Source organism: Coregonus clupeaformis, unplaced genomic scaffold, assembly GCF_020615455.1.
Source record: "Coregonus clupeaformis isolate EN_2021a unplaced genomic scaffold, ASM2061545v1 scaf1419, whole genome shotgun sequence".
Classification (NCBI taxonomy): domain Eukaryota; kingdom Metazoa; phylum Chordata; class Actinopteri; order Salmoniformes; family Salmonidae; genus Coregonus; species Coregonus clupeaformis.
The window spans coordinates 62,501-87,500 of record NW_025534873.1 but is presented as its reverse complement, the minus strand read 5'-3'; the positions used below and the strand labels follow the sequence as shown (position 1 = coordinate 87,500).

General features: G+C 42.5%; 1 protein-coding gene across 1 annotated transcript in view; it reads left to right on the top strand.

Annotated features, from left to right (window-relative positions):
• Positions 1 to 16,122: 16,122 nt before the first annotated feature.
• The window catches only part of LOC121565831 (tripeptidyl-peptidase 2-like), a gene marked incomplete at its 3' end in the record, with an annotated part of 30,416 nt that continues 21,538 nt past the window's right edge, over positions 16,123 to 25,000 (top strand). Inside the window, exons 1-5 of the mRNA XM_045218179.1 lie at positions 16,123 to 16,340; positions 17,622 to 17,750; positions 19,203 to 19,298; positions 20,540 to 20,644; positions 22,541 to 22,665. Coding sequence (XP_045074114.1) covers positions 16,176 to 16,340; positions 17,622 to 17,750; positions 19,203 to 19,298; positions 20,540 to 20,644; positions 22,541 to 22,665 — 620 coding nt within the window. The remainder of the gene's footprint in view (positions 16,341 to 17,621; positions 17,751 to 19,202; positions 19,299 to 20,539; positions 20,645 to 22,540; positions 22,666 to 25,000) is intronic.

The following is a 25,000-nucleotide window of genomic DNA, read 5'->3' as shown; positions in this document are numbered from 1 at the left end:
TAATAATAATATTCCATTTAGCAGACGCTTTTATCCAAAGCGACTTACAGTCATGTGTGCATACATTTTCACGTATGGGTGGTCCCGGGGATCGAACCCACTACCCTGGCGTTACAAGCGCCATGCTCTACCAGCTGAGCTACGGAGGACCACACTGCCGATCCCATTCTCATCACTCCACTTGTCATGTCTTGTCTTATCAATCACACCCACCTGGTGCTCATCCCCCTATTTAGTATGTGTATAAGTGTTCCCTCTGTTCCCCTTGTCTTTGTGAGTGATTGTTTCATTGTGAGAGCCAGGAGCTCGGTTCAGCTTCTCTTCCATTTGTATTTTCCAAGGTGGAATATTTCCCTTGTGATAGTTTCGTTTTGACGCTGGGTGCGTTTTATTTATGTAAACGGAATAAACTCTGGACTTCAGAGTTTTACCTCCTGCGCCTGACTCCTTCATTCACACCTCGTCACAATATCCAAGAAGACTCGATGCTTAATATTGTAGCCATGTTATAATACCATGTTATAATACTGTAGCCATGTTATAATACTGTAGCCATGTTATAATACCATGTTATAATACTGTAGCCATGTTATAATACTGTAGCCATGTTATAATACTTCCATGTTATAATACTGTAGCCATGTTATAATACCATGTTATAATACTGTAGCCATGTTATAATACTGTAGCCATGTTATAATACCTTTATATAATACTGTAGCCATGTTATAATACTGCATGTTATAATACTGTAGCCATGTTATAATACTGTAGCCATGTTATAATACTGTAGCCATGTTATAATACCATGTTATAATACTGTAGCCATGTTATAATACTGTAGCCATTATAATACTGTAGCCATGTTATAATACTGTAGCCATGTTATAATACCATGTTATAATCCTGTAGCCATGTTATAATACTGTAGCCATGTTATAATACCATGTTATAATACTGTAGCCATGTTATAATACCATGTTATAATACTTTAGCCATGTTATAATACCATGTTATAATCCTGTAGCCATGTTATAATACTGTAGCCATGTTATAATACCATGTTATAATACTGTAGCCATGTTATAATACCATGTTATAATACTGTAGCCATGTTATAATACCATGTTATAATACTGAGCCATGTTATAATACTGTAGCCATGTTATAATACCATGTTATAATACTTGTACCATGTTATAATACTGTAGCCATGTTATAATACCATGTTATAATACTGTAGCCATGTTATAATACTGTAGCCATGTTATAATACCATGTTATAATACTGTAGCCATGTTATAATACTGTAGCCATGTTATAATACTGTAGCCATGTTATAATACACCATGTTATAATACTAGCCATGTTATAATACTGTAGCCATGTTATAATACTGTAGCCATGTTATAATACCATGTTATAATACCATGTTATAATACTGTAGCCATGTTATAATACCATGTTATAATACTGTAGCCATGTTATAATACTGTAGCCATGTTATAATACCATGTTATAATACTGTAGCCATGTTATAATACTGTAGCCATGTTATAATACTGTAGCCATGTTATAATACCATGTTATATTACTGTAGCCATGTTATAATACTGTAGCCATGTTATAATACTGTAGCCATGTTATAATACCATGTTATAATACTGTAGCCATGTTAAAATACCATGTTATAATACTGTAGCCATGTTATAATACCATGTTATAATACTGTAGCCATGTTAAAATACCATGTTATAATACCATGTTATAATACTGTAGCCATGTTATAATACCATGTTATAATACTGTAGCCATGTTATAATACTGTAGCCATGTTATAATACCATGTTATAATACTGTAGCCATGTTATAATACTGTAGCCATGTTATAATACTGTAGCCATGTTATAATACCATGTTATAATACTGTAGCCATGTTATAATACTGTGCATGTTATAATACTGTAGCCATGTTATAATACCATGTTATAATACTGTAGCCATGTTATAATACTGTAGCCATGTTATAATACTGTCCATGTTATAATACCATGTTATAATACTGAAGCCATGTTATAATACTGAGCCATGTTATAATACTGTAGCCATGTTATAATACTGTAGCCATGTTATAATACCATGTTATAATACTGTAGCCATGTTATAATACAATGTTATAATACTGTAGCCATGTTATAATACCGTTTACCATGTTATAATACTGTAGCCATGTTATAATACCATGTTATAATACCTGTAGCCATGTTATAATACTGTAGCCATGTTATAATACTACATGTTATATACCATGTTATAATACTGTGCATGTTATAATACCTGTTTAATACTGTGCCATGTTATAATACTGTAGCCTGTTATAATACCATGTTATAATAATAGCCATGTTATAATACTAGCATGTTATAATACCCATGTTATAATACTGTAGCCATGTTATAATACCATGTTATAATACTGTAGCCATGTTATAATACCCATGTTATAATACTGTAGCCATGTTATAATACTGTATTCATGTTATAATACTGTAGCCATGTTATAATACCCATGTTATAATACTGTAGCCATGTTATAATACCATGTTATAATACTGTAGCCATGTTATAATACTGTAGCCATGTTATAATTGCCATGTTATAATACTGTAGCCATGTTATAATACTAGCATGTTATAATACTGTAGCCATGTTATAATACTGTAGCCATGTTATAATAGCCATTTATAATACTGTAGCCATGTTATCTACCATGTTATAATACTGTAGCCATGTTATAATACTGTAGCCATGTTATAATACCATGTTATAATACTGTAGCCATGTTATAATACTGTTATGTTATATACTAGCATGTTATAATACCATGTTATAATACTGTAGCCATGTTATAATACCATGTTATAATACTGTAGCCATGTTATAATACTGTAGCCATGTTATAATACTGTAGCCATGTTATAATACCGATGTTATAATACTGTAGCCATGTTATAATACACCATGTTATAATACACCATGTTATAATACTGTAGCCATGTTATAATACTGTAGCCATGTTATAATACCATGTTATAATACTGTAGCCATGTTATAATACTGTAGCCATGTTATAATACTGTAGCCATGTTATAATACTGTCCATGTTATAATACCATGTTATAATACTGTAGCCATGTTATAATACTGTAGCCATGTTATAATACTGTAGCCATGTTATAATACCATGTTATAATACTGTAGCCATGTTATAATACTGTAGCCATGTTATAATACCATGTTATAATACTGTAGCCATGTTATAATACTGTAGCCATGTTATAATACTGTAGCCATGTTATAATACCATGTTATAATACCATGTTATAATACCATGTTATAATACTGTAGCCATGTTATAATACGTACCATGTTATAATACGCCATGTTATAATCTGTAGCCATGTTATAATACCAATGTTATAATATCTGTAGCCATGTTATAATACTGTAGCCATGTTATAATACCATGTTATAATACTGTAGTTATAATACCATGTTATAATACTGTACCATGTTATAATACTGTAGCCATGTTATAATACTGTAGCCATGTTATAATACTGTATCATGTTATAATACCATGTTATAATACTTTGTATAATACCATGTTATAATACTGTAGCCATGTTATAATACTGTAGCCATGTTATAATACCATGTTATAATACTGTAGCCATGTTATAATACTGTAGCCATGTTATAATACTGTAGCCATGTTATAATACCATGTTATAATACTGTAGCCATGTTATAATACTGTAGCCATGTTATAATACCATTGTTATAATACCATGTTATAATACTGCAGCCATGTTATAATACCATGTTATAATACTGTAGCCATGTTATAATACCATGTTATAATACCTATGTTATAATACTGTAGCCATGTTATAATACCATGTTATAATACTGTATATGTATACTGTAGCCATGTTATAATACTGTAGCCATGTTATAATACCATGTTATATATCGTACCATGTTATAATACTGTAGCCATGTTATAATACCATGTTATAATACCATGTTATAATACTGCAGCTATGTATATATACTACTGTAGCCATGTTATAATACCATGTTATAATACCATGTTATAATACTGTAGCCATGTTATAATACTGTAGTATGTTATAATACTGTAGCCATGTTATAATACCATGTTATAATACTGTAGCCATGTTATAATACTGTCCATGTTATAATACTGTAGCCATGTTATAATACCATGTTATTATCGTAGCCATGTTATAATACTGTAGCCATGTTATAATACCATGTTATAATACCATGTTATAATACTGTAGCCATGTTATAATACCATGTTATAATACTGTAGCCACGTTATAATACCATGTTATAATACCATGTTATAATACTGTAGCCATGTTATAATACCATGTTATAATACTGTAGCTTCATGTTATAATACTGTAGCCATGTTATAATACCATGTTATAATACTGTAGCCATGTTATAATACTGTAACCATGTTATAATACTGTAGCCATGTTATAATACCCATGTTATAATACTCATGTTATAATACTGTAGCCATGTTATAATACCATGTTATAATAGCCATGTTATAATACTGTAGCCATGTTATAATACCATGTTATAATACTGTAGCCATGTTATAATACCATGTTATAATACCATGTTATAATACTGTAGCCATGTTATAATACCATGTTATAATAACCATGTTATAATACTGTAGCCATGTTATAATACCATGTTATAATACTGTAGCGTAGCCATGTTATAATACTGTAGCCATGTTATAATACCATGTTATAATACTGTAGCCATGTTATAATACTGTCATGTTATAATACTGTAGCCATGTTATAATACCATGTTATAATACTGTAGCCATGTTATAATACCATGTTATAATACTGTAGCCATGTTATAATACCTGTAGCCATGTTATAATACTGTAGCCATGTTATAATACTGTAGCCATGTTATAATACCATGTTATAATACTGTAGCCATGTTATAATACCATGTTATAATACTGTAGCCAATGTTATAATACTGTAGCCATGTTATAATACCATGTTATAATACTGTAGCCATGTTATAATACTGTAGCCATGTTATAATACCATGTTATAATACTGTAGCCATGTTATAATACTGTAGCCATGTTATAATACTGTAGCCATGTTATAATACCATGTTATAATACTGTAGCCATGTTATAATACTGTAGCCATGTTATAATACCATGTTATAATACCATGTTATAATACTGTAGCCATGTTATAATACCATGTTATAATACTGTAGCCATGTTATAATACTGTAGCCATGTTATATCCCATGTTATAATACTGTAGCCAGTGTTATAATACTGTAGCCATGTTATAATACTTCCCAGCCAATGTTATAATACGTCGCCAGCCATGTTATAATACGTAGCCATGTTATAATACTGTAGCCATGTTATAAACTACCATGTTATAATACCATGTTATAATACTGTAGCATGTTATAATACTGTAGCCATGTTATAATACCAGCCATGTTATAATACTGTACATGTTATAATACCATGTTATAATACTGTAGCCATGTTATAATACCATGTTATAATACTGTAGCCATGTTATAATACTGTAGCCATGTTATAATACCATGTTATAATACTGTAGCCATGTTATAATACTGTAGCCATGTTATAATACCATGTTATAATACTGTAGCCATGTTATAATACTGTAGCCATGTTATAATACTGTAGCCATGTTATAATACTGTAGCCATGTTATAATACCATGTTATAATACCATGTTATAATCCTGTAGCCATGTTATAATACTGTAGCCATGTTATAATACCATGTTATAATACTGTAGCCATGTTATAATACCATGTTATAATACTGTAGCCATGTTATAATACCATGTTATAATACTGTAGCCAATGTTATAATACTGTCAGCCATGTTTTAATACCATGTTATAATACGCAGCCAATGTTATAATACGTGCCAGCCAATGTTATAATACTGTAGCCATGTTATAATACTGTAGCCAACATGTTTTAATACATCAGCCCAGCCAAGGTGTTTTAATACGTCAGCCCAGCCAACATGTTTTAATACATCAGCCCAGCCAAGGTGTTTTAATACGTCAGCCCAGCCAAGGTGTTTTAATACGTCAGCCCAGCCAACATGTTTTAATACATCAGCCCAGCCAAGGTGTTTTAATACGTCAGCCCAGCCAAGGTGTTTTAATACATCAGCCCAGCCAACATGTTTTAATACATCAGCCCAGCCAACATGTTTTAATGCGTCAGCCCAGCCCAGGTGAGAGCAGTGGGTGTGGCCTCCATCCAAGGACCGCAGGGGACTATAAATAACTACAATCTAACTTCCCTGATGCCTGATGCTGCACAACAACAAACATTTACATAGACGTTAGTTCTCCCTCTCTTCTCCCTCTCTTCTCCCTCTCTTCCTCTCTCTCTCTCTCTCTCTCTCTCTCTCTCTCTCTCTGTCTCTCTCTCTCTCTCACTCTCTCGCTCTTTCTCTCGCTCTCTCTCTCTCTCTCTCTCTCTCTCTCTCTCTCTCTCTTCCTCTCCCTCTCTCTCTCTGTCTCTCTCTCTCTTCCTCTCTCTCTCTCTCTGTCTCTCTCTCTATTTCACTCTCTCTCTCTCTCTCTGTCTCTCTATCTATTTCTCTCTCTCCCTCTCTTCCTCTCTCTCTCTCTCTCTCTATTTCACTCTCTCTCTCTCTTTCTCCCTCTCCCTCTCCCTCTCCCTCTCCCTCCCTCTCTCTCTCTCGCCATCTCTCCCTTATGGAGTGATTTCAGTGCCAACAGAAATGATTTTTATAATTTTGAATTAGTATTTGTCACGACTTCGGCCGAGGCTGCCTCCCCCTCCTTGTTCTGGCAGGCTTCGGCGTTCGTCGTCACCGGCCTACTAACCACTGCCGCCCCAATTATCATCACAATTGTCTTGTCTTGTCAATCACACACACCTGGTTCCTATCCCCTAATTAGTCTGTGTATAAGTGTTCCCTCTGCCCCCTTGTCCTTGTGGGTGATTGTTATTTGTGAGAGTAGTGTAGCTCGGTGGAGCTACTCATAACAATGTGTTGCCAGGGTAGATTTCCCCCCTGTGCCTATGTATATTTGGATATCCGTTACAGTGTATTTGCCAGGGATGATAGCTTCCCCTGTGCCTGTTTCGTTGATCGCTATTTGAGCTTATTTGTGTGTCAACGAAGGAATAAACTTTGTATTCGGTGATTACCCTCCTTCCTGACTCCTTTCCATCACACTCATCACAGTATTAGGATACTGAATTTGAATTGTATCATTTGAATTTATTTTATTTTATGTTTAATGCACAAATTGAATCATTGAATTCATAAAACGAACTTGTATTTCATGATTTGAAACCTAATTTAATGATTATTGCATTCAGTTTTTAAAAAAACAATTCAATTTAATTGAATATTCAAATTCAATATTTTTATATTCAGTTTCAATATTGTACATATTGCATTCATTGTCTGTGTATCAAGTTTCCAAACTATCATTTCAAGTGTATCAAAGTTTAATATATTCAACTTCTCAGATGCATTCAGATTCAGTTTTCAAATTCAGTTCTCTAAATTCAGATTCCGAACCAGAGACCAGATCCTGATACTTTGCCAGCCAGGAAAGGTAGAGGAGAACAGATAGAATCAAACGCTCTCTGTGGTAAACAGAAGCTTCTGGCTTCAGATGCTGTCATTGTTGGTTGGAAAAGATACACTACATGACCAAAAGGTACGTCGAACATCTCATTCCAAAATCATGGGCATTAATATGGAGTTGGTCCTCCCCCTTTGCTGCTATAACAGCCTCCACTCTTCTGGGAAGGCTTTCCACTAGATGTTGGAACATTGCTGCAGGGACTTGCTTCCATTCAGCCACAAGAGCATTAGTGAGGTCGAGCACTGATGTTGGGCGATTAGACCTGGCTCGCAGTCGGCGTTCCAATTCATCCCAAAGGTGTTAGTTGGGGTTGAGGTCAGGGTTCTTTGCAGGCCAGTCAAGTTCTTCCACACCGATCTCGACAAACCATTTCTGTATGGATCTCACTTTGTGCACGGGGGCATTGTCATGCTGAAACAGGAAAGGGCCTTCCCCAAACTGTTGCCACCAAGTTGGATGCACAGAATTGTCTAGAATGTCATTGTATGCTGTAGCGTTAAGATTTCCCTTCACTGGAACGAAGGGGCCTAGCTCGAACCATGAAAAACAGCCCCAGACCATTATTCCTTCTCCACCAAACTTTACAGTTGGCACTATGCATTGGGGCAGGTAGCGTTCTCCTGGCATCCACCAAACCCAGATTTGTCCGTCAGACTGCCAGATGGTGAAGCGTGATTCATCACTCCAGAGAACGTGTTTCCACTGCTCCAGAGTCCAATGGCGGTGAGCTTTACACCACTCCAGCCGACGCTTGGCATTGCGCATGGTGATCTTAGGCTTGTGTGCGGCTGCTCGGCCATGGAAACCCATTTCATAAAGCTCCCGACAAACAGTTATTGTGCTGACGTTGCTTCCAGAGGCTGTTTGGAACTCGGTAGTGAGTGTTGCAGCCGAGGACAGACGATTTTTACACGCTTCAGCACTTGGCGGTCCCGTTCTGTGAGCTTGTGTGGCCTACCACTTCGCGGCTGAGCCGTTGTTGCTCCTAGACGTTTCCACTTCACAATAACAGCACTTACAGTTGACCGGGGCAGCTGTAGCAGGGCAGAAATCTGACAAACTGACTTGTTGGAAAGGTGGCATCCTATGACCGTGCCACGTTGAAAGTCACTGAGCTCTTCAGTAAGGCCATTCTAATGCCAATGTTTGTCTATGGAGATTGCATGGCCGTGTGCTTGAATTCATACACCTGTCAGCACACGGGTGTGGCTGAAATAGCCAAATCCATGAATTTGAAGGGGTGTCCACATACTTTTAGTTTAGGTATAGATGAGCTGGACAGAGGGTGAATAGCTACACTCTTAGAAAACATGGTGCTATTTAGAACCAAAAAGGGTTCTTAGGCTGTCCCCATAGGAGAACCTTTCGAGAAAAAAAACACTTTTGGTTCCAGGTAGAACCCTTTTGAGTTCCATTTAGAACCCTTTCCACAGAGGGTTCTACACGGAACCCAAAAGGGTTCTATCTGGAACCAAAAAGGGTTCTATCTGGAACCAAAAAGGGTTCTACCTGGAACCAAAAAGGGTTCTCCTATGAGGAGAGCCACAGAACACTTTTGGAACCCTTTTTTTTTTTTAAAGAGTGTACTAAGCTGATCCTTACATGATGGAAAAGATGTACAGACGTTTAGCGTCACTCCAAGACTAAGACTAATCAGTCATCAGTACATAGGCATATTCATAGCAGAACCGAGGAACAACTAGCCAATGGAAATCACAGGCTACCACATTCAGCCATCTTAGGTCTGAATTCGTAGCTGATATGTTAATAATAATGTTACAACACATGTCACATCCATCTCTGTTCAAGCGTAGAACGCAGGTAAATCTGTGGACTCAAGGATGACAAGGATGGTGAAATATGAGGGCTAATATCACTCTGCAATGGGTTACCGGTACTCTGTGGCAGCAAGCAGCCAGCACTGTTGAAGAACGAGGGAGGAGAGGAGGAGGAGAGTAGGAGGAGGAGGAGGAGGAGGAGGGGAGGAGGAGAGGAGGAGGGAGGAGGTGGGGGAGAGGAGGAGGAGAGGAGGAGGAGGAGGAGGAGGAGGAGGAGAGGGAGAGGAGGAGGGAGGAGGAGGGGAGGAGAGGAGAGGGAGGAGGAGGAGAGGAGGAGGGAGGAGGGAGGAGGGAGGGGAGAGAGGAGGAGGAGGAGGAGGAGAGGGAGGAGGAGAGGAGAGGAGGAGAGGGAGGAGGAGGAGGAGGAGGGAGGAGGAGGAGGAGGAGGAGAAGGAGGAGGAGGAGGAGGAGGAGGAGGAGGAGGAGGAGGAGGAGAAGGAGGAGAGGAGGAGGAGGAGGAGGAGGAGAAGGAGGAGAGGTGGCTGTGGGACAGAAAGAGACTTGGGACTGAGACCCATCCAGGGTGATATCTTAAGGGAGGGAGGTGGCTGTGGGACTGAAAGAGACTTGGCTTACTTTTCCTCCTTCCCCTCCTTGTAGGCTTTCCTTCATCTGCACTGATTCAACATTTCATTTTCATTATGTTGAATCAGTTCAGAGGAAGGAGAGGACATGAGGAAACCCCTTGACACATCTACAGAGAACAGACACTGTCCTTGCTGTAGGATCCAATGGCCAAGGTTTCAGCTGTGGTTTAATCCCAAAACAGTGTAAAGAACGGGAAGCACCTCCTGGTAACTACTGTCTCTATGCCTCTTTTCTATCATTACATCAGTAGCCCACCACCGACCAGAGGTAGTCAAGCCTGTGGGGGACAACATCTCCATGACGACCACCGACTGACTGGCTGTGCTGCCAGCCATGCACAAAGCCTTCAGGCTTAAACCTTCTGGGTTTATGAAGTGGAGACAACACGGCCTTGTCAGTCAGCGGTCTACATGGAGCTGTTGTCCCCGATACCCCCTCTGGGATCAGGGTAGGAGACAACACGGCCTTGTCAGTCAGCGGTCTACATGGAGCTGTTGTCCCCCATATCCCCTCTGGGATCAGGGTAGGAGACAACACGGCCTGGTAGTCAGCGGTCTACATGGAGCTGTTGTCCCCCATACCCCCCTCTGGGATCAGGGTAGGAGACAACACGGCCTGGTAGTCAGCGGTCTACATGGAGCTGTTGTCCCCCATACCCCCTCTGGGATCAGGGTAGGAGACAACACAGCCTGGTAGTCAGCGGTCTACATGGAGCTGTTGTCCCCCATACCCCCTCTGGGATCAGGGTAGGAGACAACACAGCCTGGTAGTCAGCGGTCTACATGGAGCTGTTGTCCCCCCATACACCCCTCTGGGATCAGGGTAGGAGACAACACGGCCTGGTAGTCAGCGGTCTACATGGAGCTGTTGTCCCCCATACCCCCTCTGGGATCAGGGTAGGAGACAACACGGCCTGGTAGTCAGCGGTCTACATGGAGCTGTTGTCCCCCATACCCCCTCTGGGATCAGGGTAGGAGACAACACGGCCTGGTAGTCAGCGGTCTACATGGAGCTGTTGTCCCCCATACCCCCTCTGGGATCAGGGTAGGAGACAACACAGCCTGGTAGTCAGCGGTCTACATGGAGCTGTTGTCCCCCCATACCCCCTCTGGGATCAGGGTAGGAGACAACACAGCCTGGTAGTCAGCGGTCTACATGGAGCTGTTGTCCCCATACCCCCTCTGGGATCAGGTAGAGACAACACGGCCTGGTAGTCAGCCGGTCTACATGGAGCTGTTGTCCCCCATACCCCCTCTGGGATCAGGGTAGGAGACAACACGGCCTGGTAGTCAGCGGTCTACATGGAGCTGTTGTCCCCCATACCCCCTCTGGGATCAGGGTAGGAGACAACTACGGCCTGGTAGTCAGCGGTCTACATGGAGCTGTTGTCCCCCCATACCCCCTCTGGGATCAGGGTAGGAGACAACACGGCCTGGTAGTCAGCGGTCTACATGGAGCTGTTGTCCCCCATATCCCCTCTGGGATCAGGGTAGGAGACAACACAGCCTGGTAGTCAGCGGTCTACATGGAGCTGTTGTCCCCCATACCCCCTCTGGGATCAGGGTAGGAGACAACACAGCCTGGTAGTCAGCGGTCTACATGGAGCTGTTGTCCCCCATATCCCCTCTGGGATCAGGGTAGGAGACAACTTGAAGGGGAAAGAGGTAACGGATAGCCTGTCTTAACATTCTAGACCAGGGTTCTTCAATTCCGGTCCTGGAGGGGGGCCGAAACACCTCTGTTTTTCATCCTCTCCTTCTAATCAGGGGCTAATTCAGACCTGGGACACCAGGTGAGTGCAATTAACTACCAGGTAGAAATAAAAAAACAGAAGTGTTTCGGCCCTCCAGGACCGGAATTGAAGAACCCTGTACTAGCCCATCTCTGGTAAACCTGGCTGTCTGAACTAAAGGTCCTATACTACCACCTAGTGGCGATCAGAGAAGTTGCTGCTGACTTCACAACTGTCACGTGTCCCTGTCGTCGCTGTGTACAGCATGCTTGTTACAAGGGGGTGCTGGTTCTCTAGTTCTTTCCCCACAGCCACAGGGTTCTGTGGTTCAAACCCATTTCAGGGTCTGTTTCCCCTCAATTGCTTTACTAACCACACCACAGTACCCCCATCAACATGTCTCCAAACACAGAATAAACTGACAACAAAAAAAATACATTACGGCACTGGCATAACTTTCTAAGCGATAAATATTATCTCAAATTTTAATAAACAAACACGAACATACCTTCTGAACAGCTTTGACCACGCCCCCAGACAGTGACCACACCCCCAGACAGTGACCACACCCCCATACAGTGACCACACCCCCATACAGTTTGACCACGCCCCCAGACAGTGACCACACCCCCAGACCGTGACCACACCCCCAGACAGTTTGACCACGCCCCCAGACAGTGACCACACACCCAGACAGTTTGACCACACCCCCAGACAGCACGCCTTACCCCCGAAAATGATTGTCTTCAAACAAACAGAGTGCACAGCAACGATGCCACACAATTTCTACAGGGTACCTTCAGATACAACGCTTTTCATTTGAACCGTTCTTTAGTAGCGAAATGATCTGAACAGGTGGTCTAAGGCAGGGGTTCCTTTTTTGTGATAGCAAATTCCTCAGGGACCCCCTTTATAATATCAGAACACAACTCCTCCTTTAGAGTGAGATAAAAATAGCATACAAGCAGTTTTATTATGACTTCTACAGTTCATGGCCGGGCCCTGGGAAAGAACATTAGCAGCAAGTCCCCTCTTGGCGTCAGAGGGAAAATGTTGCTGTTTTAAGTTAATTTTCTATTAATATATATAATATATATAATATATAATATTAATATTGTGCCTTGGGGCAGATCACTTCTTTGCCGTTTTAAAACACATTTCTTGAAACTCTACACATTTTGGGGGAATACTGGAAGAATTGAGTTAAAAACACGTATAACTGATGAAGTACGTGGATGCCAATATCCCTGTGAGCCCATGTCTAACGGTTAAGAACATCATTTGTGGATGAATAACAATACAGTGTAATGTATTGCACCCTCTAAACTTTATTTTCTTTCACAGATCACTTATAGTTTTAATCTGTTTGTTGTTGCAATATTAATAAAAACCAACAGGGGTCACCAGACCCCACTTTGGGAACCACGGGTCTAAAAGACAATTTATGCTTGATCTGGAAATGTGGTCAGAGGCTTCGACGCAATTGCGGAAGCCCCCGGAGGCATGCAGAGGCCAAATCAAGCTCCGTACAGCATTACATTTTACATTTACATTTTAGTCATTTAGCAGAAGCTCTTATCCAGAGTGACTTACAGGAGCAATTAGGGTTAAGTGCCTTGCTTAAGGGCACATCGACAGATTTTTGACCTAGTCGGCTCGGGGATTAGAACCAGCGACCTTTCGGTTACTGGCACAACGCTCTTACCCACTAAGCTACCTGCCGCCCCCATCAAACGCCTCTCAAATGTTGTGACAATGAGGAGGGCTCCATATACAGTGCATTCAGAAAGTATTCAGACCCCTTGACTTTTTCCACATGTTGTTACGTTACAGCCTTATTCTAAAATTGATGAAATAATTTGTTTCCCTCATCAATCTACACACAATACCCCATAATGACAAAGCAAAAACAGGTTTTTAGACATTTTTGCAAATGTATTAAATATAAAAAACAGAATTACCTTATTTACATAAGTATTCAGACCCTTTGCTATGAGACTCGACATTGAGCTCAGGTGCATCCTGTTTCCATTGATCATCCTTGAGATGTTTCTACAACTTGATTGGAGTCCACCTGTGGTAAATTCAATTGATTGGACATGATTTGGAAAGGCACACACCTGTCTATATAAGGTCCCACAGTTGACAGTGCATGTCAGAGCAAAAACCAAGCCATGAGGTCGAAGGAATTGTCCGTAGAGCTCCGAGACAGGATTGTGTCGAGGCACAGATCTGGGGAAAGGTACCAAAAAATGTCTGCAGCATTGAAGGTCCCCAAGAACACAGCGGCCTCCATCATTCTTAAATGGAAGAAGTTTGGAACCACCAAGACTCTTCCTAGAGCTGGCCGCCCGGCCAAACTGAGCAATCGGGGGTAAAGGTCCTTGGTCAGGGAGGTGACCAAGAACCCAATGGTCACTCTGACAGAGCTCCAGAGTTCCTCTGTGGAGATGGGAGAACCTTCCAGAAGGACAACCATCTCTGCAGCACTCCACCAATCAGGCCTTTATGGTAGAGTGGCCAGATGGAAGCCACTCCTCAGTAAAAGGCACATGACAGCCCGCTTGGAGTTTTCCAAAAGGCACCTAAAGGACTCTCAGACTATGAGAAACAAGATTCTCTGGTCTGATGAAACCAATAACTCTTTGGCCTGAATGCCAAGCGTCACGTCTGGAGGAAACCTGTCACCATCCCTACGGTGAAGCATGGTGATGGCAGCATCATGCTGTGGGGATGTTTTTCAGCGGCAGGGACTGGGAGACTAGTCAGGATTGAGGGAAAGATGAACGGAGCAAAGTACAGAGAGATCCTTGATGAAAACCTGCTCCAGAGCGCTCAGGACCTCAGACTGGGGCGAAGGTTCGTCTTCCAACAGGACAACGACCCTAAGCACACATCCAAGACAACGCATGAGTGGCTTCGGGACAAGTCTCTGAATGTCCTTGAGTGGCCCAGCCAGAGCCCGGACTTGAACCCGATCTAACATCTCTGGAGAGACCTGAAAATAGCTGTGCAGCAACGCTCCCCATCCAACCTGACAGAGCTTGAGAGGATGTGCAGAGAAGAATGGGAGAAACTCCCCAAATACAGGTGTGCCAAGCTTGTAGCGCCATACCCAAGAAGACTCAAGGCTGTAATCGCTGCCAAAGTAGCTTCAACAAAGTACTTAGTAAAGGGTCTGAATACTTATGTAAATGTGATATTTCCGTTTTCTATTTTTAATGCATTTGCAAAAAAATCCTAAAAACCTGTTTTTGCTTTGTCATTATGGGGTATTGTGTGTAGACTGATGAGGGGAAAAAAACGATTTAATCAATTTTAGAATAAGGCTGTAACGTAACAAAATGTGGAAAAAGTCAAGGGGTCTGAATACTTTCCTAAGGCACTGTAAGCTCTGCGTTGACATGATTGGTTGAGGGTAGGTGGGGGCGGGAGGTCCTGTATAAACATCAACTCACTTCCTTGACAACTTCCTTGACAACAGCTCCGCTCCGCTAAGCGCAAAAGTATGGCCAAGAAGTATGAAAGCCAAGAAGTATGAAAGCCCTGACGTCTGCATCGCAGTAAATGCTGTACTGCCACTTGGTGGTGGATTGACCATGCGGAGCCTTTAAGGGCTTTTATCAGAGACAGAAGAGGAAACGAAACATCCCACTCCCTTGTTTTTTGGGGGGGTTCCTATATGGTCAATGAACGAAGCAGACCAGACCCAGCTGCTAATGCATTGGTGTCATTAAGCAGATGGGAACTGACCATTTCCCCCCCCCCCCAATGGTAACGGTCTGAGTGTGACATCATAATTTATCCACCATCTTTGGTTTTATAAAACGTTTTAACTGTGCCCCACTAATTAGGCTCCCATGGAAACACTGACCAGAACATTGTTTCCTTGCTAGCTAATAGTCCATGTATAAACCTTGAACAAATACAAGTTAGCCTATACCACTTCTGTTTTTAAACAATTAGCTATAGGCAGTGTAGCAAATAGCTACAGAAGACTTCTTTCGTTGCTACTGACTTAATGTAACCGTCATCAGACACTTTTGAGGATGACTCCTTGGCGCATTTTGAGCGGTGTTCTAAATAGTGTACTGTCCCTTTAAAAAAGTCCCTTCCCGGTCTCTGTTCACCGTGTCGGCACGGTTTCTAAAACCATACCGTACTGTCTTTGGTATCGGCAACCTTCTTCCCCCATTTCGCTGCTTCCTGTTTTCATTTGTCTCTCTGTCTAATCATGGCCGCACATTCAATCGAAGAGCTGTTCCCCTTCCACGGGTTGCTCCCCAAAAAGGAGACCGGCGCTGCGTCTTATCTCACCCGGTTCCCCGAGCACGATGGACGGGGTGTTCTCATCGCTATCCTCGACACTGGCGTGGACCCGGGGGCCCCGGGCATGCAGGTAAATCTATCCCGGTGCTATGACAGACTACTAGGCCCCATTCGTAGACTTTGTACAGTAACGACTAGCTAGCTAAATTTACCCTGTCGCTCAGATCTAGCTAGTAAAACTTGTTAGCAACTACTATTAAGCTAAGCTACAAGGAATTTTAGCGAGCAAGCAGCTAACGCCTTTTTTTTTACATGACAGTGGCCGGGTCAGCCGGAAAGATACCTTAGTTTAGCGTATTTGGATAAGTTTAACCAGCTAAGATCAGATAGCAAACCATCAGAACAGAATGTCCTTGTGAGCTACACAATAAAATACTGACAGCCCGTTGATTTTAGCCGAACTAGTACTAATATTTCCCCATAGCCTCAGACAAAAATAGATAGATATTATTGTTGCTGACATGTTTTATTTTTTAAACGTTTCAGTGGCTAGCTAGTTGAGTTGCTATGACTGTGACTAGAGTGGTGGAACTGAGGGAGGTTGAACTTGGAGGCGCAAGCTGTCGCTGATGGAAAGAGGATCAAGCATCTGTTGACAGCCTTCACCCAACTGTAGAGGGCCCTGTCCTGTCTGTCCTGTCTAGCTACTGTCCTGTCCTGTCCTGTCTGTCCTGTCCTGTCCTGTCTGTCCTGTGCCGAACTGTCCTGTCTAGCTGCCGTCCTGTCCTGTCTGTCTGTCCTGTCTAGCTGCCGTCCTGTCTGTCCTGTGCCGAACTGTCCTGTCTAGCTGCCGTCCTGTCCTGTCCTGTCCTGTCCTGTCCTGTCTAGCTGCCGTCCTGTCCTGTCCTGTATAGCTACTTTCTGTCTCTGTCTATCAGAGCTGCCTAGTTACACCACTCAGCCCTCTGCTAAAGACCAAAAGTTTCTCTCTGACTCGGACGTCTCTATGAGTAGGTCTATACCAGTTGGTTACATACTGCAAGTAGAATATTACACGTGATTAGATTGATGCATCACTAACAGTGACGCTTGTCTATGAAGGATTCGTTGCACTGTGTCACCAGTATGTCATGATGACCTCCTGTAGCTCAGTTGGTTAGAGCATGGTGCTTTGCAACGCCAGGGTTATGGGTTCGATGTAGTATGAAAAAGGTATGCACTCACTAACTGTAAGTCGCTCTGGATAAGAGCGTCTGTGCTAAATGACTAAAATGTAAATGTAATGTGCTCATTGTGGAAAAACATTTGTGTGCTGTGTCGGGGTCAGAGAGGGTGTGTGTGTGTGTTTTTTTCTGTGTCGGAGGGTGTGTATTTTATATTCTTCAACATCTGTGTCCTCTCTCTCCCTCAGACCACGACGGAGGGGCAGCCGAAGATCGTTGACATCATCGATACGACGGGCAGCGGAGATGTCAACATGGCAACGGTGGTGGAGCCTAACGACGGGGCGGTGACTGGGCTCTCCGGGAGGACGCTCAAGGTACGCTTCCCTCGCCACGCTGCCACTTCCTGGTCACACTGTCACTTTACAGACCGTTAGCCTAGTGTTACATAAATACATGTCACTTTACAGACCGTTAGCCTAGTGTTACATAAATACATGTCACTTTACAGACCGTTAGCCTAGTGTTACATAAATACATGTCACTTTACAGACCGTTAGCCTAGTGTTACATAAATACATGTCACTTTACAGACCGTTAGCCTAGTGTTACATAAATACATGTCACTTTACAGACTGTTAGCCTAGTGTTACATAAATACATGTCTGTCTCTGTCACTTTACAACCTATTGTTACATAAATACATGTCTGTCTCTGTCACTTTACAACCTATTGTTACATAAATACATGTCTGTCTCTGTCACTTTACAACCTATTGTTATATAAATACATGTCTGTCTCTGTCACTTTACAACCTATTGTTATATAAATACATGTATGTCTCTGTCACTGTACAGCCTAGTGTTACATAAATACATGTCTGTCTCTGTCACTTTACAACCTATTGTTACATAAATAAATGTCTGTCTCTGTCACTTTACAGCCTATTGTTACATAAATACATGTATGTCTCTGTCACTTTACAGCCTATTGTTACATAAATACATGTCTGTCTCTGTCACTTTACAACCTAGTGTTACATAAATACATGTCTGTCTCTGTCACTTTACAACCTATTGTTATATAAATACATGTCTGTCTCTGTCACTTTACAACCTATTGTTATATAAATACATGTATGTCTCTGTCACTTTACAGCCTAGTGTTACATAAATACATGTCTGTCTCTGTCACTTTACAACCTATTGTTACATAAATACATGTCTGTCTCTGTCACTTTACAGCCTATTGTTACATAAATACATGTCTGTCTCTGTCACTTTACAGCCTATTGTTACATAAATACATGTATGTCTCTGTCACTTTACAGCCTATTGTTACATAAATACATGTCTGTCTCTGTCACTTTACAACCTATTGTTACATAAATACATGTATGTCTCTGCCACTTTACAACCTATTGTTACATAAATACATGTCTGTCTCTGTCACTTTACAACCTATTGTTACATAAATACATGTATGTCTCTGTCACTTTATAGCCTATTGTTACATGAATACATGTCTGTCTCTGTCACTTTACAGCCTATTGTTACATAAATACATGTATGTCTCTGTCACTTTACAGCCTATTGTTACATAAATACATGTCTGTCTCTGTCACTTTACAGCCTATTGTTACATAAATACATGTATGTCTCTGTCACTTTACAGCCTATTGTTACATAAATACATGTATGTCTCTGTCACTTTACAGCCTATTGTTACATAAATACATGTCACTTTACAACCTATTGTTACATAAATACATGTCTCTCTCTCTCTCTCTCTCTCTCTCTCTCTCTCTCTCTCTCTCTCTCTCTCCTCAGATCCCTCATACCTGGGTTAATCCATCAGGAAAGTACCACATTGGGATCAAAAATGGATATGACTTGTTCCCTAAAGCTCTCAGAGAGAGAATCCAGGTATGGAGTGGATTTGTGTGGCCAAGTAACAAGGATTTGCACGTTAATATACGCTACATGACCAGAGGTATGTGGACACCTGCTCGTCGAACATCTCATTCCAAAATCATGGGCATTAATTATGGAGTTAGTCCCCCCTTTGCTGCTATAACAGCCTCCACTCTTCTGGGAAGGCTTCCCACTAGATGTTGGAACATTGCTGCGGGGACTTGCTTCCATTCAGCCACAAGATCATTAGTGAGGTCGGGCCCTGACGTTGGGCGATTAGGACTGGCTCACAGTCGGCGTTCCAATTCATCCCAAAGGTGTTCGTTGGGGTTGAGGTCAGGGCTCTTTGCAGGCCAGTCAAGTTCTTCCACACCGATTTCGACAAAATGTCTAGAATGTCATTGTATGCTGTAGAGTTAAGATTTCCCTTCACTGGAACGAAGGGGCCTAGCTCGAACCATGAAAAACAGCCCCAGACCATTATTCCTCCTCCACCAAACTTTACAGTTGGCACTATGCATTCGGGCGGGTAGCGTTCTCCTGGCATCCACCAAACCCAGATTAGTCTGTCGGACTGCATGATGGGGAAGCGTGATTCATCACTCCAGAGAACGCGTTTCCACTGCTCCAGAGTCCAATGGCGGTGAGCTTTACACCACTCCAGCCGACGCTTGGCATTGTGCATGGTGATCTTAGGCTTGTGTGCTGCTTGGAAACCCATTTCTTGGCGCTCCCGATGAACAGTTCTTGTGCTGACGTTGCTTCCAGAGGCAGTTTGGAATTCGGTAGTGAGTATTGCAACCGAGGACAGACGATTTTTACACGCTACGGGCTTCAGCACTTGGGAGTCCCGTTCTGTGAGCTTGTGTGGCCTACCACTTCGCGGCTGAGCCGTTGTTGCTCCTAGACGTTTCCACTTCACAATAACAGCACTTACAGTTGACCAGGGGCAGCTCTAGCAGGGCAGAAATCTGACAAACTGACTTGTTGGAAAGGTGGCATCTTATGACGGTGCCACGTTGAAAGTCACTGAGCTCTTCAGTAAGGCCATTCTACTGCCAATGTTTGTCTATGGAGATTGCATGGCCGTGTGCTCGATTTTATACACCTGTCAGCACACGGGTGTGGCTGAAATAGCCAAATCCAATAATTTGAAAGGGGTGTCCACATACTTTTGTATTTATAGTGTATGCTTCTATTGACCAACAAACACATTGACAGAAGGATGTCTATGTTGATGTGTCGTCCAACAGAAAGAGCGAAAGGAGAAGCTGTGGGATCCAGCACACAGAGCAGCTCTGGCTGAAGCTAGTCGCCGGGCAGAGCAGTTTGACATCGCTCACCCCTCCCCCTCACAGGTAACACTTTGACCTCTCACCCCTAACCCTCACAGGTCAGACAATCTCTCTGCTCATGGGCAAATTGGGTGTGTGTGTGTGTGTAAACGATATGTGTGCATTAGGGATATATAAATGTTTAAACGACATTGGGATTGTTAACGTTTTTGAAAAAAATCCCTAACTGAAAATATTTTTATTTTTTATTTTTTTGTGTACAAAATGTAAAACTGTCACTAACAGGTCCCTATCATCATCATCATAAAGGGAAAACTATGAAAAGCTGAAATATCTTGAGTCAATAAGTATTCAACCCTTTTATCATGGCAAGCCTAAGGAAACCGCTCAGGGATTTCACCATGAGGCCAGTGGTGACTTTTAAAACATTCTACAGAGTTTAATGGCTGTGAAGGGAGAAAACTGAGGATGGATCAACAACATTGTACTTTACTCCACAATACTAACCTGCAGTAAATGACTGAGTGAAAACCAGGAAGCCTGTACAGAATACAAATATTCCAAAACATGCATCCTGTTTGCATTAAGCAGGGTTCGCTCAAGGTGCTTAAGGTACTTGAATTTGGCACTCTTGAAATTCAAGCACTGGAATACCTTGAAAATCTTGACTTTTTCAAGTTGGTAATTGAATTAAAATGAGAGAAGAACGGATAATTATCAAATATATTTAATGAAAAATATCCAGGCAGACTTCTGAGTTGTTTCCTGCTGTGCTCGCCAGACGATCTCGCTCATTCCACCCACAATGCCGCTCAGCCGGGCAGGTACAGAACTGATCGATTAGGCGCCGCCAAACGTCACATCGATAGCTAAAATGCCGGGGCAAATGTAGATTCAACCCTGCCTTTTGTGCGTATGGAAAATGTCTGCACTCACTAACTGTACGTCGCTCTGGATAAGAGCGTCTGCTAAATGACTAAAATGACGTGTGCTAACCCTTGCTGGTCACCTGTGCTACCTTATATACATATGACCCCCAACATATAGTGCCCTCTAGTGGACAAAACAAGGTAAAATAACCCTTGACCTCTAGTGACAGACAACATATACACAACTCCTAAACAGCTAGAACAGCTCCTACAACCATCGCTGCTGAGTGGATGGGGGATAGCAGTACGGTGAACACCGTCTGGTAGGTAGCCAGGACCGCGGTAGACTGAACTGCTCCATCTGGTAGTTAGCCAGGACTGTGGTAGACTGAACTGCTCCGTCTGGTAGTTAGCCAGGACCGTGGTAGACTGAACTGCTCCGTCTGTTAGTTAGCCAGGATCGTGGTAGACTGAACTGCTCCGTCTGGTAGTTAGCCAGGACCGTGGTAGACTGAACTGCTCCGTCTGGTAGTTAGCCAGGACCGTGGTAGACTGAACTGCTCCGTCTGGTAGGTAGCCAGGACTGTGGTAGAATGAACTGCATTGCCCCCTAGCTGTCATACCAATGGTTTATATAGAGTACATTGGGGTCATCCGCTGGACATTTACATTTGAGTCATTTAGCAGACGCTCTTATCCAGAGCGACTTACAGTTAGTGAGTGCATACATTTTTCATACTGGCCCCCCCGTGGGAATCGAACCCACAACCCTGGCGTTGCAAGTGCCACGCTCTACCAACTGGCCCCCCCGTGGGAAACGAACCCACAACCCTGGCGTTGCAAGCACCCTGCTCTACCAACTGAGCTACAGTTAGATCAGGCATTGAAGTGATCTAACATGTCTGGACCATATCGGAATTGTGAATTCACGTTATTGTACGATTTTAAAATGGCAGTTTTAAACGTTAACAATTGTACGTTTTGTCACATCCCTAGTGTGCATATATCAATCCTGAGCACAACACATTTGTGTGTGTGTGTGAATTGTTTTCAGTTTTTTTTTTCTCCATTTTGCTGTGTGTTTTATCAGGCTGAGAAGCTCCAGAAGGAAGAGCTGCAGTGCCGGTCGGAGCTGCTGGCGTCTCTGGAGAAGAAGTACAACGACCCGGGTCCGGTCTACGACTGTCTGCTGTGGAACGACGGAAACACATGGAGGTAGGAGGAACACAATGTACTGGATCAAATCCTTTTCTTTTCTTCCTTCCTGTCTTAATCCTTTCCCAATCTCTCCATCCTGCAATTCCTCCATTTGTAGTGATGAGAGTATTCGTCCCCTGTCTTCTCCTTCCTGCAATTCCTCCATTTGTAGTGATGAGAGTATTCGTCCCCTGTCTTCTCCTTCCTGTAATTCCTCCATTTGTAGTGATGAGAGTATTCGTCCCCTGTCTTCTCCTTCCTGCAATTCCTCCGTTTGTAGTGATGAGAGTATTCGTCCCCTGTCTTCTCCTTCCTGTAATTCCTCCATGTGTAGTGATGAGAGTATTCGTCCCCTGTCTTCTCCTTCCTGTAATTCCTCCGTTTGTAGTGATGAGAGTATTCGTCCCCTGTCTTCTCCTTCCTGCATTCCTCCATTTGTAGTGATGAGAGTATTCGTCCCCTGTCTTCTCCTTCCTGCAATTCCTCCGTTTGTAGTGATGAGAGTATTCGTCCCCTGTCTTCTCCTTCCTGTAATTCCTCCATGTGTAGTGATGAGAGTATTCGTCCCCTGTCTTCTCCATCCTGCATTCCTCCATTTGTAGTGATGAGAGTATTCGTCTTCTCCTTCCTGTAATTCCTCCATTTGTAGTGATGAGAGTATTCGTCCCCTGTCTTCTCCATCCTGCATTAATCCATTTGTAGTGATGAGAGTATTCGTCCCCTGTCTTCTCCTTCCTGTAATTCCTCCATTTGTAGTGATGAGAGTATTCGTCCCATGTCTTCTCCTTCCTGCATTCCTCCATTTGTAGTGATGAGAGTATTCGTCCCCTGTCTTCTCCTTCCTGTAATTCCTCCATTTGTAGTGATGAGAGTATTCGTCCCCTGTCTTCTCCTTCCTGCATTCCTCCATTTGTAGTGATGAGAGTATTCGTCCCCTGTCTTCTCCTTCCTGTAATTCCTCCATTTGTAGTGATGAGAGTATTCGTCCCCTGTCTTCTCCTTCCTGTAATTCCTCCATTTGTAGTGATGAGAGTATTCGTCCCCTGTCTTCTCCTTCCTGCAATTCCTCCGTTTGTAGTGATGAGAGTATTCGTCCCCTGTCTTCTCCTTCCTGTAATTCCTCCATGTGTAGTGATGAGAGTATTCGTCCCCTGTCTTCTCCTTCCTGTAATTCCTCCATTTGTAGTGATGAGAGTATTCGTCCCCTGTCTTCTCCTTCCTGTAATTCCTCCATTTGTAGTGATGAGAGTATTCGTCCCCTGTCTTCTCCTTCCTGTAATTCCTCCATTTGTAGTGATGAGAGTATTCGGTCCCCCTGTCTTCTCCTTCCTGTAATTCCTCCATTTGTAGTGATGAGAGTATTCGTCCCCTGTCTTCTCCTTCCTGTAATTCCTCCATTTGTAGTGATGAGAGTATTCGTCCCCTGTCTTCTCCTTCCTGTAATTCCTCCATTTGTAGTGATGAGAGTATTCGTCCCCTGTCTTCTCCTTCCTGTAATTCCTCCATTTGTAGTGATGAGAGTATTCATCCCCTGTCTTCTCCTTCCTGTAATTCCTCCATTTGTAGTGATGAGAGTATTCGTCCCCTGTCTTCTCCTTCCTGTAATTCCTCCATGTGTAGTGATGAGAGTATTCGTCCCCTGTCTTCTCCTTCCTGCATTCCTCCATTTGTAGTGATGAGAGTATTCGTCCCCTGTCTTCTCCATCCTGCATTCCTCCATTTGTAGTGATGAGAGTATTCGTCCCCTGTCTTCTCCTTTCTGCAATCCTCCATTTGTAGTGATGAGAGTATTCGTCCCCTGTCTTCTCCTTCCTGTAATTCCTCCATTTGTAGTGATGAGAGTATTCGTCCCCTGTCTTCTCCTTCCTGCATTCCTCCATTTGTAGTGATGAGAGTATTCGTCCCCTGTCTTCTCCTTCCTGTAATTCCTCCATTTGTAGTGATGAGAGTATTCGTCCCCTGTCTTCTCCTTCCTGTAATTCCTCCATTTGTAGTGATGAGAGTATTCGTCCCCTGTCTTCTCCATCCTGCATTCCTCCATTTGTAGTGATGAGAGTATTCGTCCCCTGTCTTCTCCATCCTGCATTCCTCCATTTGTAGTGATGAGAGTATTCGTCCCCTGTCTTCTCCTTCCTGTAATTCCTCCATTTGTAGTGATGAGAGTATTCGTCCCCTGTCTTCTCCTTTCTGCATTCCTCCATTTGTAGTGATGAGAGTATTCGTCCCCTGTCTTCTCCTTTCTGCATTCCTCCATTTGTAGTGATGAGAGTATTCGTCCCCTGTCTTCTCCATCCTGTAATTCCTCCATTTGTAGTGATGAGAGTATTCGTCCCCTGTCTTCTCCTTCCTGTAA